Source organism: Vidua macroura, chromosome Z, assembly GCF_024509145.1.
Source record: "Vidua macroura isolate BioBank_ID:100142 chromosome Z, ASM2450914v1, whole genome shotgun sequence".
In the NCBI taxonomy this organism is placed as follows: domain Eukaryota; kingdom Metazoa; phylum Chordata; class Aves; order Passeriformes; family Viduidae; genus Vidua; species Vidua macroura.
The window spans coordinates 39,245,647-39,270,270 of NC_071611.1; the positions used below are offsets into that span (position 1 = coordinate 39,245,647).

The following is a 24,624-nucleotide window of genomic DNA, read 5'->3' on the forward strand; positions in this document are numbered from 1 at the left end:
TGTATTCTTAAAGAGCATCATATGTTCAAATACTTTGCTGAATCAAAACAGGGAAAAGACCATTTAAACAGTTTGTGCAATTTTTATGAGGGTAATGATGAATGCAGAAAAAATATACTCCAGAATTAAGGAGCAGTATTCAGATACAAGCTACTAGGTCAGTGTAGAATGCCGAAGGTTTGCTAATATCTTGGGCAGCAGAAAGACTAAAAATTAGACCATATACTGAGTTCAGATAATCACAGTTACCAGTTTCCTATGTTTAGTCTTCAGAATACTGTAGATCAGATGAATACCAGAATACCACTGAAAACCAAGAATTTTTTATGCATCTCCATTTTCAAATCCAGGGGAATTATTTACAAAGAGTGTTCTGAAATGTATATCACAAAGGCCCATGAAAAAATAGTTCCCATCAACTTATAGTCAGCCATCACTAGACACAAGAGAATGGAGAAATTAGATAAAACTGCATTTAAATACAAAGATCATATTATCCAGGAAAACCAATAAGACTCAGACTTCATATAGAAAAAGAAACACCCACTTAAGCTGTAAGGAGAATGTTTGACTAAGACTGCTTAATCTGCCAGAGATGTCAACATTCTCTAGGTGCCATGGTGTGCCATAGGTATTTTTAGGCAAGCACCTATCACATATGAAAATCTGGAGTATTTGGTGCCCTTGAACGCACTGTGTCAGGATATCAGGCAGGTTTTTAGCAGGCGGTAGAATTGAGATGTACTGCAAGGTTATAAATAGAAAGATTCAATGGCAAAGATTCATCATCGCCACTGTCAACAAACACTCCATTTTTGTGAACATGATGCCCAGTTTATCTTGTTCTTGGAGAGAACAGTTTTCACTAAAAATTGCAACATGCTTTTAAAGATTAATTGATTACAGCATTTAATTCATTAAAAATTAATTAATTAATAAACTGTACATAATAGATATCTTAGTACATTTAGAAGAAGTGGACATATTCTTTTCTTTAACCAAATCTTAATGACAACACTACCATCTCTATTTAAGTTCAGAAATTGGTTTAATTTTATTTAGAAATATCATCAGACTATTTAAGATGAGCAAACCTTTTTGTGGTTTTGTTGTTTTTTAATTTTATTTTTAAAGTAACAGAAAATGTGTAGTTGGAATGGGATTTTGTTCTTGCAACAATAAACAAAACAACATTTCTTATGAAAGAGAGGACTGGACCTGTAAGACCCATTTCTTACAGACTTTCAGAAAAAAGATTTCTTAATGTTCATAAACAGTAATTTTTCATACATTCATGTCTTCACAAGTGTTTTGTTCCCCATCAGTTGATTGTGCTTCTTTGGATCTTCGGAGAAAGACTTTTATATCCTATGAAAAGGAAAAAGGAAATATTAAAAGTAATTTCATGTTGCAGCCTGAAAACTGCAGTAATAACACCTTAAAACTTGCAGTAATAACACCTGTCTATCCATGGGCTGAGCTTTCCACTGACTGGATTATGGTGAAAAACTAACTTCAGTGGAGGTAAATAACAGATTCCCCACATTACAGACAATGTCTTCCAGCAGGGCACTGGAACTCATTCAGGTGAGGTGCTGTAATACCACTGAGATGATGTTTTCATGTTATCCACAGGACTTAATTTCCTTTGGTAGTTTTATAAACAACACTGTGTTTAAATGCCACTCTTAAACAGAGATCTTAAACATCAGATTAATATTATTGGTAAAGAGAGGTATCGACACTGTTGTTTAAACCAGTAAATGTTATTCAGAACATAAAAAGACAAATTCTTCAATTAAGGGCTTTTTTTTTTTAGTATGTCATATTTCACACTGAACTTTAACAAGTTTAACAATTAATCCTTTAACAATTCCAGGGAATAGATATTAAAAAAACAAGTAACTAACACTTTGAATAATATATACTCTCAGTAGGTTAATTTTATGCTTATTTCTTCATAACATACTGTCTGATTTGTTAATTTTCAATAATTTTGTATTAGCAGAATCTTCTTCATTTCCCATTTCAGCAATACTATCCATTGGAGGATGTGTTAGTAGGATGAACAAGGAATTTCTGTTTTAAAATAATAAAATGCTGAGCATTCAATACAAAGATAAATATTTAACTTTCTAGCATCTTCTGATACTGTCAGAATACACATTTTTTCCTTTAGGAGAATAATTAACAGTCAGACTTTTTATTTATATGTAGTATTTTTATATACATGTTGTGCAATATATATTTGTGCATATTTTGAAGATACAACCTTTTTTCAAAAGCAGAAACTGCCTGTATGTAATGATGCCTCACAAACTTGCAAAATACCAGAAGCATTTCAGTGAATACAGAACTATGCTAAAAGAAGGTATTACCAGTCCTTTGTTTTAGAAGGTTGCACTAATATTTATCTTTGATTCTAGGAAACACTCCCCTATAAGGAGGCATTTTTCAGCAAATTGAGTCAGAAAAAGTAGTTTCAATCCTGGTTAGATAAAAATAAATGTAGTACTAAATTCTATCAAAAAACTGAAGCTAGAGTGCTCTAACAGTTTTATTATGTCCATCTTTAATGAAGGAAACTTTTTTTTTTAAGATGAATACATATTATTTATATTTCTTTACTATATAAGAAACAATATATTTCATGTACATTAAATTTTCTAAGATTATTTAGGGATGGGATACATGATCAAGAGAAGAATAACATAGGTCTCTTTTTTCAATGAGGTACTTAAACACTGAGTTGGATTTTCCTTTTCTTGCACACTGGGACATTTAAAACACCACATGAAAAAAGGTTCTCAAGTTTCGTAAGTATTACAGTTACAGCTTATGACTAAAGAGTGATTCAGCAGTACTTTTTTTCTGTCAAAACCTTGATACATGGTCCAGTTCATAAATTGTATTTAATATAATCTGTATGAACTCTCCCTATGACAAGAAGCTCTTCTGCTTTGTGAAATGATACATGGAGTTCTGAATGTTTGTTGTGTAATATTAAATGGCTGCTGTGGGTATAAATAGGTTTTGTTCAACATACTAACAAACATTTTTTCAAACATACTGATAACATTTCAACATACTAATAAACATTTTCAACAAATTAATAAACATTTTCAACATACTAATAAACATTTTTTCAAAAAGCCATGTTAACTATAGATTAATAGAAATCCCACTTCAGTGGAACTCCTATCTGAAAGAATATCTGGATTATGTTACTGAAATGATTAACAGAATGAATAACATTAACAGCACTAACCATATGACAAATAATTTAGACTGAACAAGCATAATGCAAGGGCCTGTGCTAAATATATTCAAAACATAAGCACACAGAAATATGATGTGATACCCCTATTTTCAAAAACAGAATTTATTTTAAAGGGCTATTCAGGATTTGAAAGCAGAATAAGAAATATAATGCAATTTATCCAATGCATAATATTTTTTATATTAATAAACTGAATGGTAATTATCAAACTACCTTATCTTCAGTAATTATAAGAATGTAGTTTACTCAAAGTAACAAATACTGCATTAAGCATTAAGAACTATAGAAGCAGAATATATCCCAGACTCTTTATTTAAATTTATCACAATCAAAATGCAGAATTACTAAATTATGTGGTTATTTCTGTATTGCCATATCTGTCCCAGAACAGATGGTAAAATTTGTAACAAGAAATAATGAGGCCTAAAGAAAACCCCTTAATTGACCAAATTGAATAGATTACACATGCAGTGGAAAAAGCAGATTGCTTGCTTCTCCCATCTGAATCAGATGGTCTAATTAAAATCTTCTTTCATTTATTATTAAAGTTATTTAAAGAAAATTTAATTGAGCATGTAATGAAGTGCCCTCATAAACATACACATGTAAGTGTCATCACCTATTCTCAAGGAATAAATTTTATCTGATAAGTGAAAAAATGATAATGGCAAACACTGGAAAGTTCTAGTTAGGACCAGAAAACCTTGTAATCAGGTCAGAAAAGACAAGATGAAAAAAGTAATAGAATTTCTGGGCATATTAATTTGTAGACATTTGTACTGATGGTGACAGAAAGGTCACCATCATGTAGGACAGTGCCAGCCCACTAGCAGAGAAAACAAAATCCCTGCAAAAGACAATATATCTCACATGGAAAAAAAAAATTGAGATATGACAAATAATAATGGTTGAAACTGAACAGGTCATCAAGATCCAAAAGAATCAGGTATCCTAACTTAAATTTGAAAAATTGTAAGCTAGATGTTCCCTTTATAGTTTTCAGCAGAACATTTTACTTTCTGCTGTTTATGACTGCATTAGTACAAACATTTTAACTTTTAGCAACCACACCCTGACTTGCTATAATTATCTTGTAAAAGATCTCAAAATAACAGCACTGTGGTTGACTTTCATTTTTATAGACATCTCTGAGGAGAATTTCTGCAAAAATAATTGATGCTAAAAAATATTGTCTTGGAAAGAAAAAAGTTCACCTGTTCCCCAGATAGGGAATTGATATAGGAAAAATCTTCCTGGATTCTGTATCTAATAGACCAGATTTGCAACATACTTAAAACAATGGTCCCTGGGTCTCTATGCCTGTTTGTTGGTGAATATAAAACTTTTATGGTAAACCTGAGTGTTGAGTTCATGCATAAAACCAAAGTCTGTATTTAACAGTACAGTCAAGGAATGAAATAGTTTGGGTTTAAGCACAGAAGCCATAGAGTACTGTATTTGAGATACAGTCAGTATAAGCCTTTTCAAGAGGAAATTTTAAGTATTACAAATGATAACTGAAGCTCTGCATCACCTGTTGAGTCAGGAGATACAGGAATCAATGGAACCTGCCAAATAAGTGGAAAAATGTCTAATTTAAGTGAAATGATACCAATATATAAACATGATGTGGGAGCTCCTCTGGGCTAGAATATGTGCACTGAAACCTTCAGTTACTGCCAAGATTCACATACACTATCCTGCAGCTTTTCTCATAAACTGCCAATTTTTATACCTGAACTGCCCAGAATACACCCTACCAGCCAGAAATAACACAGGTAATTAATGGTAGCTAATACAATTTAAACATGCACTACAATCTACTCTTTAAGCTATGTTAACAAAGTACCCCCTAAAAATGATAACGGAAAATCAGAAATTTTAATAAAGAATAGATATGATGTGTTTGATTTTCAGCTATTGGCCCATGTGGAAACATTTTAACAGAGTCCCTGTAAATTGCCTAGCGTATAGAAGTGGCTTTACTCAGTTTACACCCTAATTAAGTTTTACTTTAGGTTTCATCACATTTGGTTTTCATGAAGAGGCTGCATTATATTAAATGCTACAAAGTCAGTGAGCATTTGTGTAAACAACAGTTCTTCAGGTGGAACACATCTAAAGAGCAAGATTTAAAAATGCTTTGGTCTACAAGAAATTCAGTGATGTTGGAAAAAAAATCAAATTAGAAAATGCAGTATTCAATTAAATAAAAAGAGTCAGGTAGAAAGACTGGGGAAGGGAAGGGAGGAATGACCTAACGTTGCATGACATCTGTCTTCCCAAATTGGCTGAGACATCAACAGAGGCAGGATGGACACACATGGATAGCTATAATTTTCAATTTTATTCTCTTGTCTTTGTCTTACATTTTCTATCACTTTCTACTGTAGCAAATGTATTATTAACCCTCACTCTTACTGAGTAAACATATTATTTTATTCTTGTATTTTATCTTTTACTGACAACCATTATGAGTGATACAATAAATTCTGGGCAATTCATATCCTACAAGAGAGGAATATCATTAAGAAATAGCAAGTTACTCCTAAGCTATCATGTATCCTATTCAGATTTACATTTTGTGGGACACTATGGGGGTGATCATCTAAAACTTGTGAAGACTGTTTATTGTTTATTGACTGTTTACTGTCCCTTTTGATGTGGGACATGCACATCCAGCATCCTCTCATCTTCTCATGCTGTTTTCTTACACCCTGTGTATCAAGTACTTTTGCCATAGTTTTATAGCTTAAATAGGGTGATTCTCTGGCCCAAACTTGCCTTTTGTGCAACTGTTTTAATGCAGATTTAAACATAGGTTCAGGCAGCAGAGAAGCTCTAGACAATGACAGAGAAGAACACTTGGACCTGTACTGCCTCTGCATGCCCTTTTCTGCTGCCTGGTTGGCCTGGGGTGGAATGGGATCTGTAGGAACTGTAGGAACACGTATTCTACAGTGTCCTGCAGTATGATCCTGTTGAGAGGATAATTCAAACAGATTCCTTTCTATGGATGGGGAGAAAGGCAAAGCATCATCAGACAAGGCTGTGGAAAACCTGTAGGCAGTTGCAGGCCAGTAAGACTTGCACAATAAACAGGTCCAAAAGTGGCCCAGTCTTTGATGGATGGAATTTTCACAGAAAACAAAAAACCTGATCTACGCTACAGCTGCTGGGCTGTATAGCTGATCTACATTGCAAATTGGCAGTATCTAAATTAATTACATGTACATTTCTGGGACAATGCAAATTTAAGCATGTGTGCTTACAAAGTCTTTCATCCCAGACAGGAATACTTACAGGAAGTTTGTATTCTTGGCATGTGTTAATCAAATCTTCCATGAAAGGATGCTTCAAAAGGAGTTCAACTGCAATGGGTGTCAGATTTTCAGCACCTAATTCTTGGTACATCTTGATGAAATGCTTTAAGTAAAAATAATATGTGGTCAATTTATTGTTAAAAAAAAAAAGTGGGAAAGCAAAGATCACAGTATATTTTTTTAACATATGATGCAAACTAAAAAACCATCCTTGAATTAATCAACCTACTTTATCATAGCTGTCTGCCTTCTCCAGACAGCTAAATCTCTGATAATCTTCATCTTTACTTCCTCCAGTATGAAACACTTTGAGTAGAGATGCCACTGAAATAATTCCTTCACCTGTGTAATTCAAGACTTCTTTTTCATCCTCTTTTGAAGTCTTTTCATTTGACCATATGTTGAGGCTTGAAGAATCCTAAAAATTTAGGCACAGGTATCATATGTGGGGATAAACAGTCTGTCAGTAGGTTATCTGTTTCAGTTAAACACCCATTAAGAACCAATGGACTATAATTCCAAATTTCAGTTCTTACAGAACAAAGGTCATCAACTCATGCAAAATTATCTACTGCACTATAGGATGGAGAAATAAATCCTGACAGTCCAGAAATATCCATAATGTTGGCATTACCAGAAATTTAATAGACAGCTTTTTCCAGGAATGTGGCCAACATTGCACAGAAAAACTAGTATTTCTCAGAGCAACAAAACATATAAATATTTAATAGTTACAAACTACAATACCAAGAAATTTGTGTTTTATTTAAGGAGTCAACTTGGTAATTCTGGATGTTCACAAGAAAAAGAAAACAGTATGAATTTTTCTAGTCCAAATCTAGTCACTGCAAGAACTCTGTTTTGGCCAAGTGTTAACCAGCTCTCCACAGAAATAGATATTTTGTAGTTTATGCAGAAAAATTAAGTTTAAGCAAGAAATTAGGAAATTTTGTGGTGATATTAGAGCTGGTCAAAGAGAAAACAACTCCTAAAACTAAACAAAAAAACCTGCTGTAGAGATTTATGAACACAAAGATGAGAAAGGATCTCACATAGGAGAACAGTGCTTTGACTAGATTACGTCACAATGTAGACTAACCACTAGCAACAGGATATTGATGTAACTGAACAAACAATTTCTTTCCTCATTAGGAGAGAAAGACTGCTGAGGTTCAGTCACACTTGTGCTGTGTACCTTGGGCCTTAATACATTTCATTTTGAGCACAGGAGGAGTAGAGTCATTTACAGTCTTTTTAACACACAGTAATCAAGATGACAGAAATATCAGCACTGAAGTTTATCCATCTGTCATTGCATTGCTTACACTGAGCTGTGAGACCTACACAACTAATAATAACATTATTTAGACTTCAAATGAAGTTAGTGAAAGAAGTCTCAAGAAAATGTTAGTCTGAGCTTCTCTTAACAACATGAAGGCTTCCAATGTATTTCTATAGGCAGATACCAGTGAGAAGACATTACAATTACCAGCATAGAACAAGAAAAAGAGAAGAGGCAAATTAGGTAAAGTTCTGTAAGTGCCTATGTATGAGCCAGCTACCTAAGGTGTAAAACTTATTAGAGATGAGCTAGATAGCTCTTTATATTTCACCAATGAATGTTCCACTAATAATATTTACTAAATTTCCAGTACCTGGAGTGAGATCTGGGATATTTAGATCACATGTAAACAGCCACAGGGAAACAAAGGTTTAGGTTCTTAATTTGATGCTGAAACCACTTTGGATGTCATCAGGTCTCTGTGTATTTGATGGAGCTTGGCTCAAACCTGACACAATATCAATGCACCATTTCCTTTTTGCCCCCTTGTGTTTGTGGAATAACCTTCATGAAATTCTGGCTCTACTAAAGCCTATAGAGAAAACAAATTTATTCCGTGGTATGAGATTTCTTTTGTTTCGTTCTATCCATATTCAACATTATAGTTTAAGTGCACAGGCATGGAACACAAGGCATAAGAAAGAAATATTTAAAAATGAAAATATTAATAAAAAAGAAAATATTAAAATGATGTTTTCAAATCAGTCCAGTGATTCTGTGCACCAGCCTAGACAACTATAAAGTCAGAGAGAATCCATACAAGCAAGATTATTTTAACATCTAATTCTTGGATATTCCTAGGTTTCTGAGGGATTCTCCAAGGTGAATTAGGCACACAATCTGTCTGTTTAATACACTGTGGGACATACATTGTATAGAGCACATATTCACAGAGCAGATGCCTTGAGTGAGAAAGCAGGAGTGAGAAAATGCTCAGGTTAGATGGGACATCTCTTTCTTCTCAGAGATCCAATTAATTCTGGGCTGAAGGCAAATGCTCCCCTTCACTTGTGACTCACAGCCTTAAGAAATTATTGACACATAGGTGATAATGCCAGTGTGCTTACTGATACACCACCAAACTTCCAACCAAACAGATGAAACCAAGCAGAAAATGGCAAAGAGGAGAACAGGTTGTGTAGCTTTATATCTAATGAGATGAAAGTTAGAACTTTTCACCAAAATATGGGAAATTAGTTCCACAATATCTAATTGGGAGCATTCTGTGCTCTCCTTCTTCCTATGAAATGTGGAAAGTCTTATTGTCTCATTCAGTCTTTCCAGTATGTAAAAGCTCAGTTGTGCCGAGAACACAGGGAAGTATAGTAACTTCTGTCATTTGAAATTATCAAATGCTATTTTGCATATGTATATGATTACCCTGTGTAGTAAAATAATGCCTTTTCTATGCTGTTTCTAGAGATCTCAATTATACTTTCAGTTCTGGGCAGATGCTGGAGTCACTGTGGTTGTGACAGGGTAATAAATCATTTTATTATCTTGAGCAGCAACCTCTTTCCAAGGTGTGGATAGATAAATAATTTATGTCAAAATGAGTCAAAAAACAACTTATACTTCAATAAATATAAGTATTCACTAATAAGTAACTGATGCATGCAGTGGACTAATTTGACTTTTAAGACTTTAGTAATAAAAACATACTCCAGAAATACTAATAATATTCAAATGATGAGTTTCATTTGATTTAACAATGGATTCATCACGGCTGAAAAAATAATTTAAAAATTATTTTATATGAAACAAATTATTATTATACTTTCTGGTTTACAGATAAACCTAAACACTTGGAAGTAACACAACAAAGATGTGTCTGAATACCCCAAAGAATCGTAGTGGAAAATAAAGTAAGACCAGCAATAATACTAGGTCTTACATCTTGAGATAACATTACTGTAAGTCACACTGCAGTCTAATTCCAGGGGACTGTCAGCTGGTCAATTAAGCAAAAGAATACTTCCATTAATATGCATAAGGAATAATCACCAGTAAATATCTTAAACTTTCATGAATGGCAAGCAAATTTCCAGACTTCTGAAAGAATCCTTCTGAGTATTATTACCAATGCAATGTTCCCATGAATTCAGTGAGAGTACTTGAGACTACTGGAGCTACCCAGGATAAGCAAATATAGAGAAATCTAGTTAATTTATAATTTGAAAGTACTGCTACTGTTCTCTAGTATTTTTCTGTAATGTTTTACCACACATGGAAGGGAAGTTTTCTTTTTTCTGTGAATATATGTTCCAGCAGCAATGCTAAGTGCTCTGTATACACCTTCAACTGGATCAGAGTGGGAGGCGAAATAAAGCAGCATTTCAATATAGTCCAGCAGAGCAGGGTCTTTTTTGGTATCCGCAAATAAATGGAAGAAAAACTATAAAAGGGCAAAAAATAAGCAAATTAATTTCTATAAGTGGACTTATATGAAATACAAATCAAGGACTGTAGAGAAAAGCATGAAATACAGTAATTACTGCTAATAAGAACTACTATACTTAAGAACATTTTGAGGCTGTACAAATCAAGGCTGTGATAAATCATAAATGTATGTTAAGCAATTCAAGGAAATAGAAATTGAGTTTCGCAGAAAAGACAGAAATAAAACCTTGTATCATGACAAATATGTTCAAAGCACTTTTTCTATTCAGAATATTATTAGCCCCGTCTTTCATGGAAAATTCTATAAGCTCAGATGCAGTGGTCATTTGCCTCCCATTCTTTATAAAGCTGGTTGCTGTGTAGTAAAATTAATGTCATTCAACCAAGAACAGGAGTAATTAAGTCTTTCTGAGCAGACTATGATTTAGAATGCTCAAGGCTGACTCTTGGATTCCTCTCTACATTATTCTGAAGCACCACTTGACCTGAAAAAAAAGTAAAAAGAAATGCAGGACTTACTGAAAAAAAAGACTCAAAAAACTCTGAAATGAGACCTATCATGTTTGAATAGTGACTTCTTAAAAATACCTGTGTTTTCAGTTACCTTTATAAGGTGTGTTAGCCTTTCTAAAGACACAGGTTCTTCGCAATTTTCTGTTATGCTTAGATCTTTGTTTCCATTAAACCATAAGCCAACCTGATTTAACAAATAAATAAATAAATAACTTTGTTCATTTTCACACATTGAAATAAGGTGGTCTTTATACTCTATCTGTTCAACACACAGGTTACTAAAAGCCTAATTTCTGGATTTAATCAAACTGAATTTGTTATTAATATATAATGACGAGAATAATTAAGTAGCTGTCTATATGTTCTCAAGTAACAGCTACTTGAGAAGTTACTGAAAATCAAATAGGATAGAAGTGAATGTATGCTTTTGAAAAAAGAGAAAATCAACTATGTAGCTGTAAATCTATGCTGCTGAAGAAGCAGAATATGATACAGTGTTTCTACGCATGTTCTGGTTTCTTCCTTTGGATATCCTTTGCTAACCCCTACAGCTTTTTTCCAGACTGTACTTTTAGAAGAAACTGTCCATAAAATTCAGTATGATGAAGGATGGAGGCACAGCTCTCCCCATGCTTGCCTGCTCCCAGCAAGATGATCAAGAGTCCTACAAAGCCAGAGCTAAAACTGTAAATTAAAAGTGCCCAGAACCATGTCTGAAGTACTAGACACAGGAAGGACCAGCTAGGGTAGGAATGAACAAACTTCCTACAGAAAAATTCACTTGTGTGAATTATACCAGGTTGTACAAACAACATTACAGCAGGGATAACCCACCACCACTACCTGGAGATGGGCCCCAGCACTGTGTAGTTTAACAGTGTAGGTGCAGAGAGAGAGAACAGGTGAAGCAGCTGAAATTCGCAGTGGAAGGTTATTCAAACAAGTTGTTTATTGCATATTTACTACCTTGTAATACTGAAGTTATTAAATTAATTGCTCGGTTAATATTATATTTGAAATAGGACCCTGTGATAAAAATGTACATTCTCGATCTGCATGTCTTCTAACTGCTAGCTTATTTGCTCTTCAGCAAAACTTAAAACAATAGAAAAAATAAATGCACATAGACCTGCATTTTTTTTGGTGGGTTTTCTGGCTTTGCAGAGTTTGTTTCTTAGAAAGTCAGCGGCGGGCAGGGATTGGCCCCTTCCAGGTGCTCCTGGAAGTTTTAAATTAATGAAAAAAGTTCTGAAAATTGCAGGCCTCTGGACTAACACAGCCTTTATTTATTCTTCTTTAAAAACCAATGCTAGGTGAGTGGAAAAGAAATTACAATACATTTTCTATGAAATTTATTCAAAACAGTTGGAAAATTCTATTCAATATTACCAAACAAATACAGAAACTGGCAAGATTGGAGTATCTACAGACACCTGTAAGTGTATATATATGATACTTACAGTTAGTATAGCCCAAGAGAGTGAACCAGTAAGTATCATTCTAAGTATGATTAAAATGCAAAATAAAAGTAAGTGAAAATGAGCAGAATTTTGCTGAAAGAACAAATATGTACTCATAATACTCTTTCTGAAAAACCTTGCTGAACTATGTGACAATTCAAACAAAAGTTGTCTTCAGAAAAATGATGTAAGAATTTTATAATTTTCCATGTATTCAAGACTTGAGGAATGATCTTGAGAAAACTAATTCTTGGAAAAAATCTAGAAACATTTAATTAAAATGCAGTGGATAAGATGAAACTGAAATCCTTATTTCAAGTCATGTCAAGTTAAGTAAGTTAATAGTCATCAAAGTGCATACAGAATGGTTTCTTTAAAACAGAAAGGACTTTCACTTGAGATTAATTTATGGGAAAAGTAGGAAAATACAGTTAAAAGGATGTTCAATTAGCCTGATTTGTGGAACTATGGACAAGATACATATTAGGCCATCAATTTCCAGAAAACACTTATCACTACAAAGCTCCCTCAGACCTAAAGCATTTAAAATTCAGACTGAGTTTTTCAAGGTGAATAAAGCAAACAATGTATCATTTAATTCAGGGAGTTTAACAAAATAAAATTTGATTGAAAAATTAAAAGGATTATAACCTGTAAATAGTGCTCCTGTGTAATGAAGCCTGATCCAGTAACATCAACAGATTTGAAGCTACGCAGCGTTTGGAGGAGTTGTGTCACAGATGGCACTGGCCAAGGCTGTGCCACTGCCAGCAAGAATCTGCGCCAGTCAGTAAGTTCTGAGTTCACTGTGAATTCAGATGCCAGATTTTCTAGCTACAAAACCAAAATAGCAAATATTGTCAAATGTGTACATAAAAAGTCTCTCAGTATCCTATGTATCCTTAGGTATTTTCCTGGACAGGATGAATAAGGTTCTGCAGTGAGGTTTTGCAAAACAAAATAGGCCACAGGCCACTGTGTGTCTACTGCTATGTGCAGTTGATACCACTCTAAATAAACACCCTGAGTGCATAAATAGGCATTGGTATAAACCTTAGCTTGGGAATTTCCTTTTGTAAGTAAGTTCTTGCTTCATGATACATTTAAAAGTCTCTTTTAAAACTGGCTCTTTCAAGGAAAGAAAATTCTATTATTAAAATAAAGAGAGGATTTATAAGCACTAGAAGTTCTCAAAGAATACAGAATATGGGATACACGCACATTTGGTCTATTAATAGACAATATTTGACTGATAGCTTTCCTTGGATAATTAATTTCCTGTGCTGAGATTAGGTTTTATATAGTCAAGATGACAGATGTGACTAGTTTTTACTAAACTCACTGGAACTACACCACTTTAACATTAAAACGTTTTACTCATGTACTTCATCTGTGTAAAGAATATATGAATAAAGTGATGAAATAATGTGAAATCCAATTAAAATCTTAATATGAATCATGGTTTACTGTCAGAAACAGTTATTAAAACATGCTAACACAAGTAAATATTTTCATCCTGTAGGTTTGCCAGTAACATCTGATGTTTGAATTGGAAAGAGAAATTAATTCAATATGGAGGATTTGAAAGTTTTCATGTTTCTAAATCTGAAAACCTTGGACGGTGTCTTAAGAACTGATATAATTTGCAAATTGTAAATAAATAAAGTGCTGACAAAATGTTTGGCATAGTGACTTTCATGATCCTTCCCTAGTGAAACAGAAGAATTTTAAAGAAAAATTGATAATATCATAATATCCTATAATATTATAATCTTCATTTTATCATACTAAGGACAATGCTGCATCTTCTACACAAACCAATATTCCAGTTGAAGAGAATATAGGGGTTCACTTACATCTGCAAGTGTTAAGTTCTTCCATGCATCAGGAAAGCAATATATTCCAAGATTCAAATTAACCAAGCCACAAACAATTTCAATAAATACTTTCTTTGGTATAAAACCTAATAAAAAATCAATATAGAAATATGTTTAGACTTTATATAGACCTCTTCTGTTAAAAAAATTATTTTTAAATTTTAATGGCCATATGACAAAGTTATTTACTTTTCTATTATGCACCATTGATAATGCTAATATTTTCCAAACCAAACATAAAATCTCCTTATTTAAAATTAATCATATGTGACCTTTCTAGTAGCAAAATTTCAAATATTTCACTGCACTGCAATTCTTCTGGTACTTGTCCTGATCTGCATTAAGATCACTAATCTATCCTCACATGGTCTGCACTGACAGTTAATGAGCATTCACAGACACCAATCTCTCAGAGTTCTGTGTATTGAATACCTAACAACATTTTCTTCCACTCCGCTCTATTTTAATCAATCATAAAACCATCTTCACTCTTTAAAGCAAGTGTTAGCTAGAGAATAGGGTAGAAAACATGCACTGTTGTCTGTTGAATTCTGAAACAAAATTCAACTGTTTGAAAAGCTTCTCAAGACTCACATGTGGGAGCTAGAAATAGCTCCATTAATTTTATTTTTAAAGAAATCCTAAGAAAAAAATCAGTTAAGTGCAGCAACCCCCCCTTTTTTTTTAAAGCAGGAATAGATTTGCTCATGAGCAAACAGAAACTTCAACCTTCATGTAGGTATCAAAGCACAAAATTATGTATAAAAAAATTTAAAAAACAGATATGAGTCTTTTCTTTCAGAAATGGACTTTGCCAGGTCAGTGACAGTTCACTGCAAAACCTCTGCAGTAACAACAAAAAATGTAAAAGAAGTTCAAGTTGTTTAAATTTTGAGAGATAAAGCTGATTTGGTAAGGTTGTGATCAATTCTATGGCATCAAAACAGGAGTTTTCAGATTACCTTTAAAAGCAAACACAATCAGTGAAATGCTGGGAAGACTTACTTATGTTTTTCCTTTTTCCAGCCAAACTTCTTGTCCATTTCAAAAGGCAATGCTATGCACATTCTATAGCTAAGACACTTTGTTTGAAGTGAAACAGTGAAGTGAAAATTAGGTTTATGAAAAAGATATGTGATAGGAATATAAAGAATGTGTTTGAGTATTAATATAATTTCAAAATCAAGTTGCCAATTTGAATGAATACTCTGCATCTCTGTAGACCTGTTTATCTCCAATCAGGAAAACCAGGATTAATGCCCTCAGCACATCTTAATACAGCAGAGAAATCTGATACATATATAAATTTGGACAGAAGAGGACAAAAATAGATATGGGAAGCTCAGTCTGTTGGGACGGGAAGAAGGAAGGGAGAAACACCTGGACTTGAAGCCTTCATATCATCCCCCAAATTTCAGCATGAAAGCAAAAGCTGGGGAAAAAATGCTGTCAGACTGGCAACAGTGTTCTGATGTCTTGAAAGTTTTTGAGTTATCGGCATTGAGAATGAACATCTTCTAAAAAATGTGATAAATCATGCGCTGTTCCCTGAAGAATGTTGGATCGCTAATTTAAGGTAAACAGAAATTTGGCTTTTTCATGAAAACTTCAATCCTCAAGAATCAGATTATTTCCATATAGCACAATGAAGTGTGCATCACAGGAGCATCATTACTGGACACTTCATCTAAGATTCCATAAACCAGGTAACATTTTAATGATTCATGGGGAAAACAGGCTATTGTGCACGAAGGCGCCAGTGAACAACACAAAACTACAGGGAAAATTTTTACATCTTATTTGCATTATCAGATTTTCTAGTGCTTTATCATAAATAGCCCAGCTAATAATTTTTGTTTTTTTGCTAAACATTTCCCTTTCCATTTGATTACTGGCAGTCTAACGTAGCTTTCTGTCACACCATCTTATGTTTTAAACTGTTCAACTCCCACTATGATCTCCCTACATGAAAATAAAAGATGTAGTTCCTGTATTTCTTATGATTTTCTGACTTCCTGAAATGAAATTTAATTTTGATTTTCTTCACAGAATTCTAAAATGATACTAATAGCCTCATATCACTTTTTGTGAAGCTACATGACTTCAGAAACATACATTGAAAGTATCTGAGGGACACAGAATTTAAAGAACTTGCATCAAAACTAATGTCTGAGATGGGATTAAAGAATTGCAATCTAAATCACAACTTACATAAATTATATAATTGTTTATATTAACTATAGAATTGCTAATGAGCTGTAGGGAAGTTTCTTTTACGTTACTACCTCCTTCTGAAACATCTGATGAGGGACAATTCCAAAGTAATCGTAGCTCAAAATCTTCAAATGGACTGTGACTTAATTCCTCCTACCGACGTATGTAGGAGGAATGAGGCAGTCTCAGAGAAAGAGAGGAAATCCCTCATAAACATATGTTCCTAGCTGTGTTTTTATGTACTTTGTCTAGACTTAGTGGATTTGGGTATATATTACAGAGCATAGAACTGTTTTTGAGTATCTGATTATAATACCAAACAGGTGATTCATCATTTCAGCTCAAGGGCTGTCAGTGCTTCATAATCACGGAGAAATGCTGAGAGTGAGCAGCTACACAGACGGTACCCAGAAAAGAATACTGGTGTCTGCAAATGGTACTTTGCAAGCAATGAAAGAAAATTATGTCCTCTAGGAAGGAAAAAGGAAGACAATTCCCAGAACTGGCTTTTTCCACTTAGAAAGACTCATTTCAAAAAAGGTGTGCTCTTTACAAAATCCTTTTGTAAGTACAAAATAAAATAAACTAAACCTAATAAGTTTTAGTTGAATAATGTAGGAGACAGAATAGAAAATTAAACATTTTTAATTAGAAGGACCAGCAGGCATCCTGTAAAAAGAATCAATATTCACAAAGATTTGAAAAACTGGAGAGACAGTCAGGGTCAGTAAGTAAGCTTCACTTAGTACTTTTTGGAAATGGACTGCACTAATTGATACATTTATTACACTGTAGATAAAACAATTCAGGAACAGACTTCTAGCACATTGGAGAACAGGATTAGAATTCAAAGTGAACTTTAAAAATTGGAGATAAAATCTAGACTAAAAGGACACTATCCAATAAAGATAAATGTCAAGTGCCCCACTGGGCTGACATAATGAACTGAATAAATGTCCCAAAGGGAATCTTACTGCAAAAGTAAAATTTCTACAGAAAAATCTCTAAGGATTGTAACAGATTACAATAATACAAGAAAGTACATGGGAAGTCACTGGAAATAATATTTCTTTTTTTTTCCCCCCAGATGTTAAGGCTTCTGCTACAATACAACTTTGGAAATTCTAGATTGAGAAGGATGGATGTAAACTAAAGACTGCCCAAAAGAAAGCAGCAAGAATCATCACAGGTTTAGAATATATCTCCTGAGAAGTGAGGTTGAAGGAATTCTGCTAGTTTCATGGATGAAGAGTATGAGAAAATATGCCCCCGCCCTGCATCATGGAGGTGACTTCAGTGTTACAGATACAGAATCACCATTTTTTTTGTTTTATTTCTTTTTTTTTTGTTTTCACCTGTTGGACATCCTTGGGACATATTTTCAAACTTTTTGTAATCTCAGCAGAGTTAAAAATCTCCATTTGAAAATTTTGAGAGAAAAGAACCCTCTTGGTATTATGTGATTTAAAAGAAAACCCTTGAATTCACAATTCTAATATATAAAAAGCCACATATCTAATAAGGTAATACATGAAATATATATCCTGTTGCTTATTAGGCAAAGTATACCTAAACTTTTTTTTTTTGTCTGTGAAATCACAAGTTCAGATATTTTATACAATGCACAGTACTGATCTGTATTCTGACACAGATTAACTCTACTGGAGCAGACCAATATGCTTTAATGACACATTCCTTCAAAACCTACTCCAGTTCTGACACATTGTATATACCCAGAAGAAGCACAAGCATCTATGCAAAACACCAAAAAGAGACTGTATGTATATATATATGCGTGTGTGTGTTTGTGTGGTATAGCATAGCACAGTACAGAGCAGAGCTGAGGAGTACAGTAGGGTGTGGAGTATTGGATATCTTTTGCTATTACTACAACATACATTTTATATTGAAAGTAGTGTTATCTTGATTTAGCAGATGATTGATTTAAAGGTGAATGACCTCATATTTATTTCTCCCAAATTACCTGTAATACATGTCATTTGCTGTGGGAGGAACCAAGAATGGTCTTTAATGATTTCATTTTAGGCATCTTTTGATATAAATCATTGCTATTTCCTTGATGGTAGAAATCTATTCTGCTGGTATGCTTTACCTTTTGAAATTATCAAGTAGAAAGGTGCATTTAGAATATGTAGAATTATGAAAATATATATTCTATAAACCATACTCATTCTTAGCTCCTAGATTAAAAATCAAGATACAGTAATCTTATTGCAACCTTACAAATATTCTTACAGGGAAATAAAAAGTAATTCAAGCCACAAAGCATATTAATCACATTCTGTCTGTAAGAGTACTTGTTATGGGAAGACTAATTCATGCAATTAATAATCAGGAATGGGAAGATGGATCTGTTCTGCCTCTGTTGGGAAGTCTTCAGAAGGACATGCCTGAGAAAGGTCACATTAAAGTTTATCTGGTTTGCACATTCTGTCAGGGTCTGTATAGGGAGAGCTAGATTTAGCAATAGCATGATATCTTCCAAAAATATTTTCTGCTCTACCCAATGTTATGGAGTTCATGCTCTTCAACATCTGCTCAGCAGAAGCTGTATCTGGTGAAGCAGAACTGGCAGCTTCCATGCAGGTAGCCCAAGCATGAGCTTCACTACTCTGGTGTGTGTTTATAAATTCAAGTTTGAACTCATCAGTGCCAAAACAAAAATTATGAATATTTTCCCCCAAATCCACATTATGTTTACGACATGGTACACAAAACATTATTCCCCTTTCATCATCATATTTTAACCAGGAGTATTTTGTTAGCCATATTTTTGGAAACTGGTGATTCCTCTTTGTTTTCTGATGTTCCAAATATTTCTTCTCTTTCCCTCTGTCACCAACTTCTGTGTTGCTAGAAGAATTAGTCTTGCTTTTAAATTGCTTCAGTGCTCTTATGGCTATAATTTAAAAAGAAAAAACTAAGTATAAAATAATTTTTATTTGATAAAATATCAGTTGTATCTTTTCTTTTTTTGTCCATTTTTATCTTGTTAATCTGGGACTAGAGTATGACTTGAACAGCCATGAAAGAGAACAAGGAAAGCAGACCTACCCTTAAATCAATTGATGGCTACCAAGGATTCTTGTAAGAAATTGTCAGTTTTGATTTTTGACCATTAGAAGCTTGTCAGAGTATGCAACCCATGAAATGCAGCAGCATCAATGCCATTTTTTGAAACAGGGAAGAGCAAAGTTACAAAGTGGAATTCAGAATGATCTTTTAGGCAAAATGTCTCCAGAAAATAGTGCTGAAGTCACAAACTGATTACAATGTCCATCATACCTGGCAGTAGCAGAAATGTTAACTTGGAGCAAGTCTGTAAATACATAATCAAAAACTCAACACAGAATGCCTAAGATGCTTACGCAGTAGATGACATGATCTTCTAAAAATGTGTTAACCTGCAAATGACATTATTACTGCTTTCAGAAGTGTATATGCATTCTTAATGCACTGAGGTTGTTTTGAACTTTCCCATAAGCTGCCATTTAAAAAAGTTTATTTCTAGGTCCCATTTATCTCCTACATTTGGCCAGTAATTTAATGTTTCTTTTAGTATACCATTGCCATAATTTTAGGACTTCAAAAAAAAAAAGCAATAAATAAGCAAGAGAAATTGCATGCAGAATGGAAGCAATCGAATGAGAAATCTATTTGTTCACTGGAAATAACAAAAGTAAAACCCTGCAGATGACCTAAAATATGACTCTCCCTCCTTATTGTGATGTGTATGTCAAGAAGCAAAATTAATGAGTACATTAAGCTTATCACAGAGAGAAATGCTACTTACAGTGCTTTAAAAGGTCTTGAGAAAAAGAGTTTTGGTATGCCACTCTTTTCTACTTTGGAAAAAGGAGCAAATTTTTATATATACACGCTATAAAATTTGTGAGAACTGATTGTTCCCATTGTTGGAAAAAGTGATAGTTTGTTCCATTCTATTCTAAGCATCCTGAAAAGCCATAATATTAATAAAAGAAGTTAGAAACATGCAGTTTAAATACATTTCCAGTATGAATGATTCTTGTAAAAGAACTTAAAATCTGAGGTAGCAGCTGTGGTCCACATGGACAGTAAAATTGGACTGTCTCACGAGGTTTTGTGAGACAGGTGTGCCCAGGTACCATAAACAGAACTGAAAAGAGGAAGAGAAATATTCCTAACACACAGTAAAGATTTAAAAACTTCATTAGGCAGACACAAAACCACAATATAAGGTGAAAAAGAGGCTGGAGAACTGGACCTGCAACTTGAGAAGCAAAAAGGGTATAAGGGACACAAACATTTTAACAATTCTATAGTGCTTCCTGCTTCTTTAGGCGTATGGAAACCTGTGGAAATGTGCTGGTGATTACGGAAATAGGGATCAGAGTAGACCTGTGATCCACTATCAGGGATAATATTCCCTGTAAGATTGGCCTTCAGTGTTTCAAACATGTTTTTCAACTGACATGGAGAAACTGGGAATACAGGAAAAGATGGGATCTGTTGCAGTGATGCCATGGAAAGAATAGAAGATACAAAAGGAAGCCAGCCTGTACTACAGATGAAGCAATTTATGAAGCAACTTCTTCACCTTAAGTTCATTATCAAATCAAATCAAATCCAGAATGTTATGTAGGAATGTAGGAAAATGTAGGAAAAGCTACACTAGGTAGAATTGTTTTTCATTAAAATCTTCTTAAAAGGCAGTATCATTCCCTGATACACACAGTGACTGGCAAGCCTTTACATGTTTTAACTCAGAAACTTAAAACAAAAAAAAACCAAAAAAATATTTAGTGAAGACCACTAGTGAAACTAAAAAAAAAAATTAAAAAGGAGCATTATGAATGACAGCAGCATAACTTTACACTACACACTGTGAACCAGGACTGTGACATTTTAAATGGAACCTGTGACATTTAAAGAGCAATTACTATGAATCAGTTATTAAGGCAGATATAGAAAAGAGACTATTTCTTAATGATACACCAGTCAGTAGAGTATTTTCTATAGGCACAGTATAAAAATATCTCCATAAACTGATGAAGTAGTAAATCTCTGTTAAACATTCAGATTATACATTTACACAGGCAACAAAATATTAAGAGATTGTAAACCTATACTAGAGATGAGAATTATGTTACCATTTATTCCCTCATAATCAAATTTTACCAAAACATTTGAACAGATTAATATTCCCTTCTATTTTCACTGAGAAAAACGTTTCCATAACAGTTCCTGACTAGTGCTTTGGATAATAATCCATTGCAAATTACATACCAGACTCTGTAGCAATTTTATAAGGATGAATCAGTGAAATAAACCCTGAGGGCTGAATTATGTTCTTTTAACTTAAGGACTCTAAAAGGTAGTAATATAGGATACTTCTACCCTTAGATGAAAAAGATGGGAGTCTCAAAAACATGATAATTTTCATCCAAGTTGTTGATAGACTCATCACTCCCTACAGTCAATTTCACTGTAAATATTTGCATAATTTATTCACTAAGTATTACTGGTGCTGCTTTATGTCCAATCTTCATTAAATAGCAAGCATTGGGATTTTAAACTAAGAAGCACTGAGAATTAAGGTATTTTTGTTGCTGCACAGATGTGGTGGGGGATGAGGTTCCTCTATCATGCTGTCTAAAATCTTAAAATTATATATCTATATATATACATATATATATTCAAATGCACAGAAACATATAGAAACATGTTAAATATGTTCCACAAATTTCTGAAATTAAATAACGTACAGTACTTAATAAGAGACATAAAAGGAGGTGTAAATTAAACTATTGGTAGAATTACTAAGTTTTCATCTAGAAAGAGATACTTCCTCTGTCCACAAACTTAAAGCTTTCATATTTTCAAGGCTTAAAAAAACACATTGAACATGAATCAACTTTAAAAGATGTAAGTTAGAGATGATTAAACTATTCCTATGCTCTCATATGGCCTTCAGTCTCTATTTGCATCAAAGTCAGGCAATTACTATTCTTCAATTGTTTCTACAACAGTGCTTGAGGAAAGAAAACATAATCTGTAGACATTATCCAGGGTTTTCATATAATCCTGACTCAATAAAATATTGCGTTGAAAAGGTAACATTTCAGCTGAACTACATGCACACTTTAATATAACTGTCTGCCCCAAATCTACCAATACAGTAAAATTCAATTCACAAGTTCACAATTTGAAAACAAACAGCAATGCAATATGGCCATTGGTTGTTCCTTATGTTTACATCTTAGCAGACTATTTGATAGTTTTATAAAAAAAGTATTTTAAACATTTTTGGTTATTGGATATAGAATTTTTTTACACCTGACTGGTGTCTATTCTAATTATAGAATCATTTCTGTAATTAAAGTGAAGGTTCATAAGGATCATGCCTGTGAAAAAGAAAAAAAAAATTAAAATGCTCCTGTGTGATTCAGTCATAAGATAGAGAACAAATCTGGGATAGAATCTGCTTTGATCTTCTTGGTAATGCAAAACCACACCCAAACTGCATTCTCTGAATCAGCTTTAGAAGAAAATGGAGATATTCCATATGTGTGCTAATTGAAATGACAAGAGATGTGGTTATAGAAGATCATAGTGCTCAAGGGGGATGAGATCTAAATCGATATTTTAATTTTATTGATAAGAAAAGCATGCATTCAAAAAGACTGTAAGAAAGAAAATAAAAATGGTGAATGTTATTAGCTCCATTTAGACTCATCACAGCTCTTCCTATGAAAAAGTACTCCAAAGGCAATATATTAGAGCACTGTTAAAAACTTGATCAAAGAGTTAGTGAAATTAATTACTGCAGACTCATGTTGACTTTGGGCAATAGCACTTGGGATAATAATAAAACAAAAAATAAACTTCTTTCTCAAATGAAAGACTTTCTCAAATGAAAGGCTGTTTTTTGTCCGTTGGTGCTTAGAATGGAGAATAATGTGCTTCCATGGAGAACCAAGTGTACAGGACAACACAAAGTCTGTGAAGAATCAGCAGTTCTTTAAAACTTTAGATTCCTAGGAAACACAAAACTGTTTCGTAAGAATTCTTCCATGAATATCAAACATTTTTTTAAGTATACTGGCACTCCCACTTTTAGATTTAATTTTGGCAATTTGTTAATATATTTTAAAAATACTTCTTTTTGACATTTACCAAATATCTTGTGACAAACCTGTTTACATGTTAATTTCTTCTAATATAATCACCCCTCCTTTGTTCCTCTTTGTTTGCTTGCATTTCTAAGTAAAAATACGCTTCACATAATCTCCATGATGCTTTAGAAAAGCCTAATTTTCAATTTTGAGAACAACTTCATGGAATTTATTATTCACTACTACTTCTATTCTAGTACAAGCAGATTGGCAGATTTATTCTATTTATACTTGCCCAATAGCCTATGCCCCATGTGCTTTTTTATGTGGATTTCCAATGTGAATGCTGAGAGATACGCTGGGGTGGGTAAGAATAAGAAAAAAATAAGATGTTTGGCAGCAAATCTAGATCTATTTGGAGGTTCTCCAAGACAGGGGCTTGTTTGTTACCTTTTGGTATCTCCCTTAGAGATGTTGTTCAACAATTTCACTGCCACTGTGCTGGATGCTTTAGTGTTTTTCCCTCTTTTTTTCAGTGAGAGACTAACTACTGAGATGTGTATTTTCTGTTGACCATTCTATTGAAAAAGAGAAGCCTATGAAAATTTTTCCTGATGTTTTAGGAAAGAAAAGAGTCTATAATGAAGTGGTTACCTTAGGAAACCTAGGATGTGATTTATGCTGTCTTAAAATGTATAAGAGACTGGGAGGAAGTATTTTAAAGATGACTTGCATAGCTTGTGCTTTCCATCCTAATTCAGCTATCCAAAAAAGGTAATAGTCACCAAACAGAAGATAAATACATGGGTATGAGACCTTATTTTAAACAATAATTCTTTCCCATTGTCTCAGAGAACAAGCAACAGCATTCTTTTACAGTCTCATGACTGCTAAGGCAAATAATTCCCTTTTTCAGATAGTCACACAAGTCATGTTGTGTCATTTTAGTGAATATAATACTATCAAAAGGAAAATATTGTAAAATGATAAAGACTTCAATTGTTTTCTTGTTAATTATTACAAATCTATGAAGAAAACGGTTGTTTTGTCCTACATATGTCAAGAATATTAAAGTCTGTAATACACAAATTTTGTTT

General features: G+C 33.5%; 2 protein-coding genes across 6 annotated transcripts in view; one reads left to right on the forward strand and one right to left on the reverse strand.

Annotated features, from left to right (window-relative positions):
• Window positions 1-24,624, forward strand: part of LMBRD2 (LMBR1 domain containing 2) — a 179,622-nt gene that overhangs the window by 112,932 nt on the left and 42,066 nt on the right. The window lies entirely within an intron of this gene.
• The window catches only part of SPEF2 (sperm flagellar 2), a 74,455-nt gene continuing 50,866 nt past the window's right edge, over window positions 1,036-24,624 (reverse strand). For 2 of the 5 annotated variants that reach the window (XM_054002416.1, XM_054002414.1), the window contains 7 exons: window positions 14,175-14,281; window positions 12,970-13,152; window positions 10,950-11,042; window positions 10,167-10,340; window positions 6,833-7,021; window positions 6,584-6,706; window positions 1,036-1,368 (listed from right to left, as the gene is read on the reverse strand). In XM_054002416.1, coding sequence (XP_053858391.1) covers window positions 1,285-1,368; window positions 6,584-6,706; window positions 6,833-7,021; window positions 10,167-10,340; window positions 10,950-11,042; window positions 12,970-13,152; window positions 14,175-14,281 — 953 coding nt within the window. In that variant the 3' untranslated portion in view covers window positions 1,036-1,284. Of the gene's footprint in view, window positions 1,369-6,583; window positions 6,707-6,832; window positions 7,022-10,166; window positions 10,341-10,949; window positions 11,043-12,969; window positions 13,153-14,174; window positions 14,282-18,193; window positions 19,330-23,383; window positions 23,450-24,624 lie in introns of those variants that run through there. The other 3 variants (XM_054002415.1, XM_054002417.1, XM_054002418.1) reach the window with 3 other exon arrangements.